Raw genomic sequence first — 15318 nt, forward strand, 5'->3', positions numbered from 1 at the left:
ATAGATAGATAATAGATAGATAGCAGAGAAAGAAATATGTGATATGATAGATATAAGAGGGGTATATATATATATATATATATATATATATAGAGAGAGAGAGAGAGAGAGAGAGAGATGATAGATAGATAGATAGATAGATAAGAAAGACAGATGTGATATGATAGATATGAGAGGGATATATATATATATATATATATATATATATTAAATGAATAGTCATACAGATAGAAATATAGATGAGAGATAGACAGATAAATACTGTAGATATGATAGAGAGAGATGAGAGAAGATATATATATATATATATATATATATATATATATAAAACAAATGAATGAATTGGTAACTAGATAGATAGATAGATAGATAGATAGATAGGAGATAGGAGATAGATAGATAGATAGATAGATAGATAGATAGATAGATAGATAGATAGATAGGAGATAGATAGATAGATAGGAGATAGATCGATAGATAGATAGATAGATAGATAGATAGATAGATAGATAGATAGATCAGGACTAAGTTCTGTCTATCATCTATCTATCTCTCCCTACACACAGACGTATACTAGAATACATGTATGGGTGGCACTAGGTGTATCCCAGTATATATACATTTCCCTAGCTCTGTATATTTGCAGTGGTCTATGAAGGATGATTTGACGTTAGATGTGACATTGTGTAATAATAATGAAATAGATGCAATAACTGTGGATTTGGCCGTCTGGTGTTTGCATACATGTAACAACACTCTGCCTTGTCCCTTTGATTCTGGCAGATGTTGATACTTTGGTATTAGGCCCCATTTAAATAAATTGTAGATAATTGTAGGGTGCGGAGCGGTCTCAGTGTGCATAGTGCCGCCTGTCTGTCTAATAGCCAGCAGTGGAGGTGCCACTTGGCTTAGGCCATAAGCAATTCTAAGAAGCTCTCTCCACATTGTCATCTGAAACATTGCACATGATAAAGAAGTCATTTAATAGGCTGTGAAGCTTTCTAGATGGAAGGAAGAGAAGGGGCAGGTGTTTAGCTGTACATCACTATGATGAACCGTGCTGGTTAAAGGTAAAATATATCCCATTGATATGGATCATTTTGTCCCCCCTTCATTATCTCTAAATGACAGTAGTTTACTGAAAGAATACGAGTTGCATTTACACAGCCTGGATAGAATGGCAGGGCCGGCTATGTGGAATACAGGAACAGCAGAGACCAGTCCATTATTATTGTTATTATGGTGGAGGAGAATAAGATAGAATATTGGTTGGGTAACAATGAAAAAAAAAAATCTGCGAATATTGTAACCCGGATTATACAAGGGTCAGGGCAAGGGGTAACTTGGGGCCCTATTACACGGGACGATTATCAGTGCGAAAAATTGTCATATTGTTCAAATTTAATCGATAATCGTTCTGTGTAGTTGCAGGCAATGACGGAAAAATCGTTCGTATGTCGTTAATTTAAGGTCCTATTACATGGAGCGATTTTAACGATTAAGGGCCCTATTCCATGGGGCGATTATCGTTCGGATAATCGTTAACAATAAACGATCTCAAACGACCGCTAATGCGAACGACCTGAATTCGTTCACCCAATTACACTGATTGATGATCGCTACTTATGATCTTTTTTGTGGTCGTTTTGTTGTTGCTATTGCGTTTGTCACTACTGTGAACGACCGAACAACGTCTTATTCGATGCGAACGATTTGCAAACGAGCAACAATAAAAATGGGTCCAGGGCTTATTAAGCGATCAACAATTTCACGTTTGACGTTTAATCGTTAACTGCTATTCAACCCAACGATTAGCGATTCGTTCTGAACGATTTAATGATTATCCAAACGATAATTGTCCTGTGGAATGGGGCCCTAACGACCAACAAAAAACAATCGCAAGCGAGATTGTTTAACGTTAACCTGAAATCGTTCATCATATTACACAGAACGTTAATCGTTAGTTACGATTGTTATTGCGATCGTTACTATGATCGTTTATTCCTTCTGATCCCAGCAAAACAATGGACAATCTGCAATTACACTGAACGATTAGTCAACAAATGGGGAACTAAAGCAAACGAGTGTGGAATTACAGTGAACGATTAGCAAACGATTAACGATAATTTTAGTTTCAGATCTAAATCAATGATCAACAACATACGAACGATTTTTTCGCACGATGATCTTTCCGTGTAAAAGGGCCCTTAGATCTGAACCTAAAATCATCGTTAATCGTTCGCTAATCTCAAATTCCGCATTTGTTCACTAATCGTTCTGTGGAATTGCACATTGTTCATTGTTTTGCTGGGATCAGAAGAAATAAACGATCATAGTAACGATCGCAGTAACGATCATAGTAACAATCGTAACTAACGATTACCGTTCTGTGTAAGGCCCCGTTCCCACTGAGCAAAGGTAGCGGAATTCCGCGACGGAATTGTCCGCCGCGGAATGCCGTTAGCCTCCCGCTCATAATGGGAGTCTATGGGAGGCGCGCGCTCCTGCTCTGTACGCGCTGAAGAATGAACTATTTCTCGTGTAATTGTAAAGTTGAACTCCCGCCCAGTTGTGCATAGGACAGACGCAGTCGCGCAGGTGCAGTGAGCAATGGTACAGCCCATAGAGCTCTGAGCCCAGACTGGATTGGTTCTCTCCATGCTGATATGAGGGACAGGCAGCACAGTTTATGGTCACCCTTCAACACCAGGATCAGGGGATGAGATGATGGTTCTGTAATGGTTTCTCCTTGGTTCCTATTATAAGGGGCTACATGGGTTCTTGGTACTGAAAGGCCCAACAGCTATCACTATTCTGTCTTTAAAGGGGTACTCCAGTGAAAATCTTTTTCTTTCAAATTAACTGGTTTCAGAAAGTTATATAGATTTGTAATTTACTTCTATTTAAAAAATTTAAATCTTCCCATACTTATCAGCTGCTGTATGTCCAGCAGGAAGTGATGTATTCCTTCCAGTCTGACACAGTGCTCACTGCTGCCACCTCTGTCCATGTCAGGAACTGTCCAGAGCAGGAAAGGTTTTCTATGGGGATTTGCTGCTGCTCTGTACAGTTCCTGTCTTAAACAGAGGTGGCAGCAGAGAGCACTGTGTCAGATTGGAAACAATACATCACTTCCTGCAGGACATACAGCAGCTAAGTATGTGAAGACTTGAGTAAATTACAGATCAATATAATTTTCTGACTGGCAAGAAAAACATTTTTGCTAGAGAACCCTTTTAATATGGTAGCTTCTCCATGATCAGAAATGGTCTAACCTGAATAAACCAGGACCATCTGCAAGTACCAGCAACATTTTCTGGGATTTGGCGCGGATTCGAGTCTTCGGGGGCGGAGGTTCAGGGCGGAATTACAGCGTAGTGTGAACGGGCCCATACGCTGCTAGTGCTACTCACTATCATAATAGTCATAAGAGGCCCACCAACCCTGTGTACTGGTAGTAAGGGCCTAGTGCTATTACTCCGCTGTAGAGAAGTGGCTGAGGGGTTAGGAGATGACAACCACCCTGCAAGAGGAAATGCCAGTCTGACACAGTGCTCTCTGCTGCCACCTCTGTCCATGTCAGGAACTGTCCAGACCAGTAGCAAATTCCCATAAAAAACCTCTCCTGCTCTGGACAGTTCCTGTCATGGACAGAGGTGGCAGCAGAGAGCACTGAGTCAGATTGGAGAAAATCCACCACTTCCTGAAGGGCAAACAGCAGCTGATAAATATGGGATGACTGGAGATTTTTAAATAGAAGTAAATTACAAATCTCTATAACTTTTTGACACCAGTTGATTTAAAAGAAAAAAAAATACGCCAGAGTACCCCTTTAAATTCTCTGTATTGTGTGCGCCTACATTTATATGTAATGTTATTGTAATGTAAAACATTATATAATTATTGATTGTATCCCCTAGATACTTCCTTTGTATCCAAAATACCAGAAAATTCCATCTATTTTAGTTAATGCAGCATAAAATGCAGTCCAGCGCTGTCACTGTCCGTCCTCAGAGATGACATACTATCATCCAACATGTCCTTCCTGCAGCTTCCGTGCAGTAATAAACCGTTCCCGACATGTCATCTTTAGCTACACTATACATGCTTACATTCACAAGCAAAGTGAGTCTTATATTTCAAGCTTTTTTTTTTTTATTGCTTTTAGAGCTTTTTTATGCACTTTGTTTAGAGATTTGTATTGTTTGTTTTTACACACTTTAAGTGTTTGCTGCTCTTTTTATGCAAATCAGATCTTTGGTTGGAATTTTGTGCTCATAAAACACCTAAAAAAGGAATCAGAACTCGTAAAATGCTTAAAAAAAAAAAAAAAGTACATAAAAGACATCCTTTTTTACTTTTTATGACAATAAAATTTGATAGCGTGCGAAATGTGCAGAATTTACTCACTGAAGTAAAGTTAATTATAGGGGTACTAGTGTCAGAACGTTATAAATGACTTCTTTAAAAAAAAAAAAAAAAATCAAGTCTTCCAGTACTAATCAGCTGCTGTATGCCCTGCAGAAAGTGGTGTATTTTTCTCAGTCTGACACAGTGCTCTCTGCTGCCACCTTTGCGAAATGTGCAGAATTTACTCACTGAAGTAAAGATAATTAAAGGGGTACTAGTGTCAGAACGTTATAAATGACTTCTTAAAAAAATAAAAAATCAAGTCTTCCAGTACTAATCAGCTGCTGTATGCCCTGCAGAAAGTGGTGTATTTTTCTCAGTCTGACACAGGGCTCTCTGCTGCCACCTTTGTCCGTGTCAGGAACTGTCCAGAGCAGGAGAGGTTTTCTATGAGGATTTGCTACTGCTCTGGACAGTTCCTGGCATGGACAGAGGTGGCAGCAGAGAGCACTGTCTCACACTATAAAGAATACATCACTTCCTGCAGGACATACAGCAGCTGATAAGTACTGTAAGACTTGAGAATTTTAAACAGAAGTAATTGACAAATCTATATATTTTTCTCACGCCAGTTGATTTGAAAGAAAAAAAAATAGTTGGAGTACCCCTTTAATGGAAAAAAAAAACATGCTACCAAACGCTCTATTATAGAAAAAAAAATACATGGAGATTTTTTTCCCCAAAGCCAAAAGACAGTCCACCAAAAATGGGGTATGTAATGGAGGCGATAGGCCTGTTTATTCACGTATGTTGTAGTTATTTAGTCCTGCCATGACTACTAACAGAACACCTTAAAATTGTTTTTTTATTGTTTTTCTATATTTACCATCAGCAAGCATCGCTTCTGATAAAGTACCTGTGATATAGTGAAAAAGATACAGCAATATACAATACAGCAATAGAAGAGATTACAATGGCCGTGTTTGCGCCTGTGTGAAACGTTCTGCCATTATTGCTGTTTTCGTGCTCCGGCGGGTTTCTCTTTTTTTTTCAGCCGTGCAGGCAGACCCATTAATTCAGTCATTTCTCCAGAAGATTTCCCCAGGTCCTGATAGTAATTAGATTGAAATCATTGTTGTCACATTTTCCTAATTCTCATTATTAAAGGGGTAGTGCACCCAAAAAATTTTTCTTTCAAATCAACTGCTGCCATGAAGTGCCAGAGATTTGTAATTTACTTCTATTAAAAAATCTCAAGCCTTCCAGTACTTATCAGCTGCTGTGTGTCCAGCAGGAAGTGGTGTTTTCTTTTCTGTCTGACACAGTGCTCTCTGTTGCCTCCTCTGTCCATGTCAGGAACTGTCCAGAGAAGGAGCAAATCCCCATAGAAAACCTCTCCTGTTCTCCAGACTGGAAATAATACCACTTCCTGCTGGGCATACAGCAGATGATAAATACTGGAAGGCTTGAGATTTTTTAATAGAAGTAAATTACAAATCTCTGGCATTTCATGGCAGCAGTTGATTTGAAAGAAATTTTTTTTTTGTGCACTACCCCTTTAACATTTTTTTTTCTTGAAAATTGTGTAAAATGTAAAATAAAAGCACAAGGCACCCTATAAAGGAACAAGAACCAATATGGCGGCAAGCAGTATGTTGTATGTAAGAACATAAAACAAAATAGTAAAAAAAAAAAAAATAGAAGATAAAAAAAAATTTAATTTGAGGTTTATGTAGTCACATAGGTGGAGATTTATCAAACATGGTGTAAAGTGAAACTGGCTCAGTTGCCCCTAGCAACCAATCAGATTCCACCTTTCATTTTCCAAAGGGTCTGTGAGGAATAAAAGGTGGAATCTGATTGGTTGCTAGGGGCAACTGGGCCAGTTTCACTTTACACCATGTTTGATAAATCTCCCCCATAATGTGCACAAACCGTAAGTCTTCTCCTGTCCGGCACATCAATAAGTCTATACAATTGAGAATATAAATTGAGTAAATTCACAGATCACTGACCTCATTCTACTACGAGAACCTCAGCGATATGGTTTCTCTGAAAATGTATATTGTGTAATCGTGGATTCTGATGGTAATGATAGGTTTATCCGTCTTCGTTCTCTCTGTAAATACCATAGAGGAAGATTAGGCAGCTGCCGCCTCCTTGGAGAAAGGGGGTCCAACCCTAGCTGGGCTTATGCTGTCCTAAAGGAGTCTCCTATTGAACCCTCCAATGCAGATATCCAACTCTTGGTGCAGTACCTTGATTAAAGGGGTTGTCCAGCGAAAATCTTTTTCTTTCTTATCAACTGGTGTCAGAAAGTTATACAGATTTGTAATTTACTTCTATTAAAAATTTCAAGTCTTCCCATACTTATCAGCTGCTGTATGTCCGGCAGGAAATGTTTAATTTTCAGTCTGACACAGTGCTCTCTGCTGACATCTCTGGCCGAGACAGGAACTGTCCAGAGCAGGAGAGGTTTTCTATGGGATTCATAGAAAACCAAGACAGAGTTCCTGTCTCGGCCAGAGATGGCAGCAGAGAGATCTGTGTCAGACTGAAAATAAAACAACACTTCCTGCAGGACATACAGCAGCTAATAAGTATGGGAAGACATAAGATTTTTAATAGAAGTAAATTACAAATCTGTATAACTTTCTGATATCAGCTGATTTGAAAGAAAAATAATTTTTGCTGGATAACCCCTTTAAGGTGCCCATACACTTTAGACACTTAACACTTCAAAGGGTTAAATGGGTACTCCACTTTTTTTTTTCTTTCACAACAGCTGGTATCAGAAAGTTATATAGATTTGTAATTTACTTTGATAATTTTCCAGAACTTATTAGCTGCTGTATGTCCTACAGGAAGTGGTGTATTCTTCTCAGTGTGACACAGTGCTCTCTGCTGCCACCTCTGTCCATGTCTATGGGGATTTGCTCCTGCTCTGGACAGTTCCTGACATGGACAGAGATGGCAGCAGAGAGCACTGTGTCAGACTGGAAAGAATCCACCTCTTCCTGCAGGACATACAGCAGCTTATAAGTATGGAAAGACTTGAATTTTTTTTTAATAGAAGAAAATTACAAAAGTGTGTAATTTTCTGAAAGCATTTGATTTGAGAGAAAATTTTTTTTGCCATGGTACCCCTTTAAGTCAACTCTCTAAATAGTAATGGGGGCCCTCTAACAGATAAATATGAGAGAGACAGATGGGTCTGACAAGTTGTATTTTAATAGCCTGACCCTATTCTGAGACAAGAGAACCGCCTGACCTTGCTTTGCCCATAGACAACACATGAACGTTCAAATCCTGATGAAAGTCCATGTCTATGGGGAGAATGGGAGAGATGGATGTTGGCTGAATGAATCTTCAATGGACAACTATTTAAGTGTATGGCCACCTTTACTGGATAGGGACACACCTGCACAGGACGTCTTTAATTAGCAAAGTGTAAATCGGTCCAATAGTGATGGAAAGAGGCAGGGAGGCAGAAATATACATTAGAGTGTTCTATACATTAGTTTATTCTATGCAACCACTTATGTGCACATGTACTGATCATCATATACCCATGTACCATCCAATCAGATTTGTTTCCCTTAAAGGGAAACTCTTTATTTATTTATTTTCAAATCAACTGGTACCAAAAAGTTATACAGATTTCTAAATTACTTCTATTAAAAAGTCTTATTTTCAGCTGCTGTATGTCCTGCAGGAAGTGGTGTATTCATTCCAGTCTGACACAGTGCTCTCTGCTGCCACCTCTGTCCATGTCAGATACTGTACATAGCAGGAGCAAATCCCCATAGAAAACCTCTCATGCTCTCCAGACTAGAAAGAATATACCACTTCCTGTAGTACATACAGCAGCTGATAAGTACTGGAAAACTGGAGATTTTCAAATAGAAGTAAATTACAAATCTATATAACTTTCTGGTATCAGTTGACTTGAAAGAAAATAATTTATCGCCAGAGCTTCCCTTTAGGCATGTGCTTTAGGGGTTCTTTCATGTGATTGAGTCTTTTTGCTTCTTACTGACTTGGTCATAATGTTTTTAATTATAACTATTCATTTTGTCTGAACAACTCTCGTCTGTATAGTTGTCTTTTTCATTGGGATTTTCATAATATGCTCAAAACAATATATACTGTAGTCTGAGTGTGGTCCTTTGTACTTTTAAAGATTTTTCCAGGAAATAAAAAAAAAAACTATTACAGGCTTTATTCGTAATAATATTCCTCATCCCTCCAGTACCATTGCTGTTACCGTGTCCTCCAGCAGAAGTGCTGCAATGATGTCACGTACAGTATTACAGGAGGCTACAGTCAATCATTGAACAGTCTTTTCCTGAATACATTTGATCAAGGAATCAGGGTCATATGTGCCATGAGGCAAGATGAGCATCTCCCCTCAGGTGGCAGATTGCAGAGTCCATGAGGGGCTCCAGGGGTTCCATGGAGGCAACTTCAGCTCCATACTATCATTCTGTACTGTTGGCTTTACTGACCCATTAAATGGCAGATGACAGCTGGGCACAGATGTGGCATGTGAGGCAGTCAGGATTGGAACTATTACATAGAAGTATACAGTACACTTTGCAGTATCTGCTATGCACAAAACTGTTTACTTATTATTTTCAGTGAGGGCAATATTTCATATTTAAATTTTTACTTTAGCCAGCCAAAATGTTAGAATTGACTCTGAAAGGAACCGTTCATGGTATCCTATACAACTCACCTGGGGACTATTATACAGAGGTATACAGTACACATTGCAGTATCTGTTATACACAAACCTGTTTACTTATCATTTTCAATGGGGGCAACATTTCATATTTTAGTTTTCACTTTAGCCAGCCAAAATGTTTAAATCGAACCTGAAAGGACCCATCCATGGTATCCTATACAACTGATCTGGGGACTGTTATACAGAGGTATACAGTACACTTTGCAGTATCTGTTATACACAAACCTGTTTACTTATTATTTTCAGCGGGGCAACACCTTATATTCCAGTTTTCACTTTAACCAGCCGAAAAGTTAGAAACGACCCTGAATGGAACCATCCATGGTATCCTATACAACTGACCTGGGGACTGTTATACAGAGGTATACAGTACACTTTGCAGTATCTGTGACACACAAACCTGTTTACTTATTATTTTCAGCGGGGCAACACCTTATATTCCAGTTTTCACTTTAACCAGCCGAAAAGTTAGCCTCGACCCTGAAAGGACCCATCTATGGTATCTTATACAACTGACCTGGGGACTATTATACAGAGTTATACGGTATACAGTACACTTTGCAGTGTCTGTTATACTCAAACCTGTTTACTTATTATTTTCAATAGGTGCAACATTTCAGATTTCAGTTTTCACTTTAGCCAGCCGAAAAGTTAGCCTCGACCCTGAAAGCAAAATTGAAGAAAGGATTCGTGAAATCCTATACAATTGACCTGCAAGTCCCTGATATCCAGGCCCGGACTGATAATCTGGCAGGCCGGGCAAATGCCCGCTGGGCTGCTCAGATTATCAGTCCGAGGGCCGCCGACCAACCCCCTCCGCTAGCCCTACCGGCCGCCGCCGCTCTGCATCTGCTGCTGCTGTTGTCTGCTTACAGATTACGTCATCAGCAGCCCGATGCAGACCGGCCCCGGAGTCTCACAGCTCCAGCCCCGCGGCGCCTGCACCTCTCTCATCTACTGCTCTGTGGCCGGCAGTAACGGATGACGTCACACGTCCGCCGACGTTCAGTAGATGAGAGAGGTGCAGGCGCCGTGGGGCTGGAGCTGTGAGACTCCGGGGCCGGTCTGCATCGGGCTGCTGATGACGGAAAATGTAAGTAGATAACAGCAGCGGACCAGAGAGGACCGGAAAGAGTCTGCTGGATCCGAGGTGAGTATACTTTTGTTGTTTTTTTTTACAATGTGGGGGCTGTACAGGGGGAAATGACATGTGGGGGCTACAGAGGGCCACATTTACTATGTGGGGGGCTGCATGGGGGGGATAATATGTTGGGGCTATACTATGTGGGGGGCTGACTACACAGGGACCTATACTATGTGGGGGGCTGCATGGGGGGGATAATATGTTGGGGGCTATACTATGTGGGGGCTGACTACACATGGACCTATACTATGTGGGGGGCTGCATGGGGGGATAATATGTTGGGGGCTATACTATGTGGGGGCTGACTACACAGGGACCTATACTATGTGGGGGGCTGCATGGGGGGATAATATGTTGGGGGCTATACTATGTGGGGGCTGACTACACAGGGACCTATACTATGGGGGGGGATGATATGTTGGGGGCTATACTATGTGGGGGCTGACTACACAGGGACCTATACTATGTGGGGGGCTACATGGGGGGGTAATATTTTGGGGCTATACTATGTGGGGGCTGACTACACAGGGACCTATACTATGTGGGGGGCTACGGGGGGGGGGGGGTAATAATATGTTGGGGGCTATACTATGTGGGGGCTGACTACACAGGGACCTATACTACGTGGGGGGCTACTTGGGGGGGTAATATTTTGGGGCTATACTACATGGGGGCTGACTACACATGGACCTATACTATGTGGGGGGTTACACGGAGGGGTGATAATATGTTGGGGGCTATACTATGTGGGGGCTGACTACACAGGGACCTATACTATGTGGGGGGCTGCATGGGGGGATAATATGTTGGGGGCTATACTATGTGGGGGCTGACTACACAGGGACCTATACTATGTGGGGGGCTACACCGGGGCGGGAATAATATGTTGGGGCTATGCTATGTGGGGGCTGGCTACACAGGGACCAATACTATGTGGGGGGCTAGATGGGGGGGTAATATATTGGGGCTATGCTATGTGGGGGCTGGCTACACAGGGACCTATACTATGTGGGGGGCTACATGGGGGGGGTAATATTTTGGGGCTATGCTATGTGGGGGCTGGCTACACAGGGACCTATACTATGTGCGGTACTTCATGGGGAGGGGGTAATATGTTGGGGCTATACTATGTGGGGTCTGGCTACACAGGGACCTATACTATGTGGGGGCTACAAAGGTAGGATATACTTTGCGGGCTACACAGTCGAAAGGGCTATACTATGTGGGACTGCACAGGGCATCTATATTATGTGTGGGGGGCTATATTATTTAGGGGCTGCATATGGGGAACTGTGCTACATAAGTTCTGCTGCTCAGTGGGACCTATGGTATATGGGGACTGCTGCTCAGGGGAGCCTACTATAGGGGAGCATTGAAGCTGCCTATATAATGACATAACACAGAGGGTCTAATACTATATAGGCACACGGAGCTGCCTGACTACTATCTGGAGGCACATATTGGGCCTGACTGCTTATGTAGGAGCACAGAGGGGGCACTGTTACTGTGTAAAGCAATGGGGAATATAGGGTTATAATGAGGTATAAGGTTAGGATGGTGCTGCAGCGTGGAGCCTAAAGTCTTTGTCTCGCAGATTCTGGGGAGACAAGTGATGGCTGGAGAAATCTTCATGATGGGCTGAGCCAGATGGAAAGAAGAGGAAAAAACAGACAGCTTTGACTACCAAGAACGTCACTTATGATTCATGTAGGAAGACGCCTCCTGTAAGTCACTGGATGTAACTGCACTATAGTCACTTTTTGGGTGCATTTACACGTACAGGATCTGCAGCAGATTTGATGCTGGGTTTCGTCATTGAGTAACAATGATATCTGCAGCACGAAATCTGCTGCAGATCCTGTTTGTGTGAACGTACTCTTAAGGTCTGTAGATCCATTGTATAGCTGGATCTTTACCTCTATGTGGTCACTGCTAGAGATGAGAGACCTTACAGTAAGTTTAGGATCACATGAACCCAAATGCTCTGAACTTCATCTCTAGTCAATGCTGAGGCAGAATATTACATTTTATATACCGGTAGTATAAAGGGAATATTAATACAGCAGTATTATCCAGTCACTGTATGGTGATGACGGCGGTGGTCCGGGTGTGCCGTATTATTTGTCCTGTGTATACTTATTTCATTGGTAATACTTGTGTTCACATAGTGAATTTATTCAGTGACAGTATAGTGGTATTAGTCATGTTGTTGTGATGATGGTAGTGGTCACAGTGTTGAGGTATTATCTGTTACTTGTAACTCTTACATAATCCAGTCCTACAAGGAAAGTGGATTATGAGCAAACAAATAGGCTCTGTTCACACACAGTATATGGGGCCATTTTAAACTCTATAATGGCTGGTGTATGGGACTAAAAACCAGAGGGAAAAAGGGAGCAGAAGCAAAAAAAATGTATAAAAATCAATTTTGTTCAATTTTTGGGGGTTTCAACTTGTAACAATATCATTGTCTTACTAAATATATAGATAGATGGATAGATAAATAAATAAATAAATAAATAAATAAAGAGATAGATAGGTAGAGAGATAAATCCAAGAATTTGCAGCGCTTCCATATGGTGAAAAAACTTGTGGTATTTTATTCCAAAAAATCATCAGCCAGTGCAACATTTCTATCTCATCATGAGACCTTTCTCAAGCATTCTTGAGAAAGGTCTCATGATGAAACAGAAATGTTGCACTGGCTGATAATTTTTTGGAATAAAATACCACAAGTTTTTTCACCATATGGAAGCGCTGCAAATTCTTGGATTTGTTTGAATAGGGGACGTGGTTCCAGTCTCCATTGCTGGCACTGCAATTACTTTTTCTGTGAGTGCACTCTATTCTGCTGTTTAGATAGATAGATAGATAGATAGATAGATAGATAGATAGATAGATAGATAGGAAATAAATAGATAGATAGATAGATAGATAGACAGATAGATAGATTGGAGATAGATAGATAGATAGATAGATAGATAGATAGATAGATAGATAGATAGATAGATAATAGATAGGAGATAGATAGATAGATAGATAGATAGATAGATAGATAGATAGGAGATAGATAGATAGATAGATAGATAGATAGATAGATAGATAGATAGATAATGATAGATAGGAGATAGATAGATAGATAGATAGATAGATAGATAGATAGATAGATAGATAGATAATGATAGATAGATAGATAGATAGATAGATAGATAGGAGATGGATAGATAGATAGATAGATAGATAGATAGGAGATAGATAGATAGATAGATAGATAGGAGATAGATAGATAGATAGATAGATAGATAATGATAGATAGGAGATAGATAGATAGATAGATAGATAGATAGATAGATAGATAGATAGATAGATAAATAGATAGACTTTGCACCATTCCCATCAATGGAACTGAGGTGCAATACAAACAACACGACATAAGGACACAGTGTGATATGGTATGTGGGCTGGAGGGGTGTGAGTGCCAGGGCTGATTTTCAGTCCCAGTCCGGCCCTGCTGATATCCATGGATTGTTTGCTGCATAGGTAGCCATTGTGTCACCTTTTTCCCATAAAAGCCAATGTGATCACTTAAGTGTGCGACAACGTTGCTCAATTTCCCAATAATGTCACTCGGCCTGATTGAATTGATAAGCGATTTATATGAGTATTGAGGACGCCCGGGATCCCAATGGCCTCAATGTTTATAGGATATACTGCACTATAATTAATAGGATACGGATTAAACAGATGAGTGAGGCTCCTTCACCGAGACCTGACATTACTGTGGTTTCCTCTAGCAAATGTCAAAGCTGATGTAGTATGTCAGTGATCTTCAGATAATCCATCATGAGTGCACAATGTTACCCGAACTCTTCCACGCCGCCCCACTTCTCTGCTTTCTCCGGCTCTGTCACCTTGCGTTAAAGCTTTCTTGTTGACCTATCACAGGACGAAGGAAGTACATGGCCCCGAGCCTCGCGCTAACGTTCACCCTTTCCAGGCCGGAAAGGTCTACATGTTGTGGCCAGGCGTACCACTTCCTTTCCCTCTACGGATTTAGAGGGGTTTTTTCTTTTTTGTTTTTTCCCTTCAAAGCCAAATGTTGTGACTTGAGAAATTTCTATATTTTTTTAAGCTAATTTCTTATTGACTATTCTTTGCTTTGATAACGCTCAGCAGTAGGTTATTCAAAATGTCATCTCTAGTCCCCGGGCTATTGGAGACAAATCTTTCTCGCCATATTGAGGTCAGCTTCCAGTTTAATCAAAGCCTCGGAGCAAAATGGTTAGCTCCTACCTCATGTCACCTTGTTTGGGACGTGCGCACTGCGGGAATTCAGCTTATTAAAGGGGCCGTGTTACATAAGTGCATTTATTAAGGGCCGCATAGGATGTCAATGCATTGTCAGCACTAATCATATTCTTATGATGATGGGGATGGTTACCTCAAGATGGCTACCACATTCTGCGGAATACGTTGGCGCTATACAAATAATAATAATAAAAATACATTATTATAATATACATTTTTTTATTATTATTTTTTATTATGTTATTATTATTATTTTTTATTATTTTATTATATTATATTTAATGTTTATAATTATTCATAGTGTATCTTATCTGTATACTCCTCCTTCTCACCACGTTCTGTCATTCACTGCAACAGAAAGATAGAAGACGGATTCTGAACCTATTGTATTCCTCAAAAATAACATCTTGTCTCTATTGTAATCTGCTTTCTACAGACCCCGAATGGCAGATAAAACTGTTATGGAGGGCCAGAGCCACCTGATCCTTCTCTTTAAGTTTTCCACTTGTGTGTCAGTCTTCACTGCAGTTCTACCATTTAGTTTATGAACACTGAAGATTATGATTGGTATTAGTATATCCCACAGGGATACTCCGGATAAAAAATTTCTATTTCAGATCAGTAGATGCCAGAAAGTTATATAGATTTGTAATTTACTTCTATTTAAAAATCTCAACTCTTCCAGTACTTATTAGTTGCTGTATGTCCTGCAGGAAGTGGTGTATTCTTTCCAGTCTTTCACAGTGCTCTCTGCTGCCACCTCTGTCCA

General features: G+C 40.5%; 1 protein-coding gene across 4 annotated transcripts in view; it reads left to right on the plus strand.

Annotated features, from left to right (window-relative positions):
* The window catches only part of ZNF385C (zinc finger protein 385C), a 213439-nt gene that overhangs the window by 137789 nt on the left and 60332 nt on the right, over positions 1-15318 (plus strand). Inside the window, exon 1 of one of the 4 annotated variants that reach the window (XM_069954052.1) lies at positions 6221-6286. The exons of the other annotated variants lie outside the window; for them this stretch is intronic. Coding sequence (XP_069810153.1) covers positions 6274-6286 — 13 coding nt within the window. The 5' untranslated portion in view covers positions 6221-6273. Of the gene's footprint in view, positions 1-6220; positions 6287-15318 lie in introns of those variants that run through there. 4 annotated transcript variants of the gene reach the window in all.

The sequence above is a fragment of the Dendropsophus ebraccatus genome, chromosome 14, assembly GCF_027789765.1.
Source record: "Dendropsophus ebraccatus isolate aDenEbr1 chromosome 14, aDenEbr1.pat, whole genome shotgun sequence".
NCBI classification, from domain to species: domain Eukaryota; kingdom Metazoa; phylum Chordata; class Amphibia; order Anura; family Hylidae; genus Dendropsophus; species Dendropsophus ebraccatus.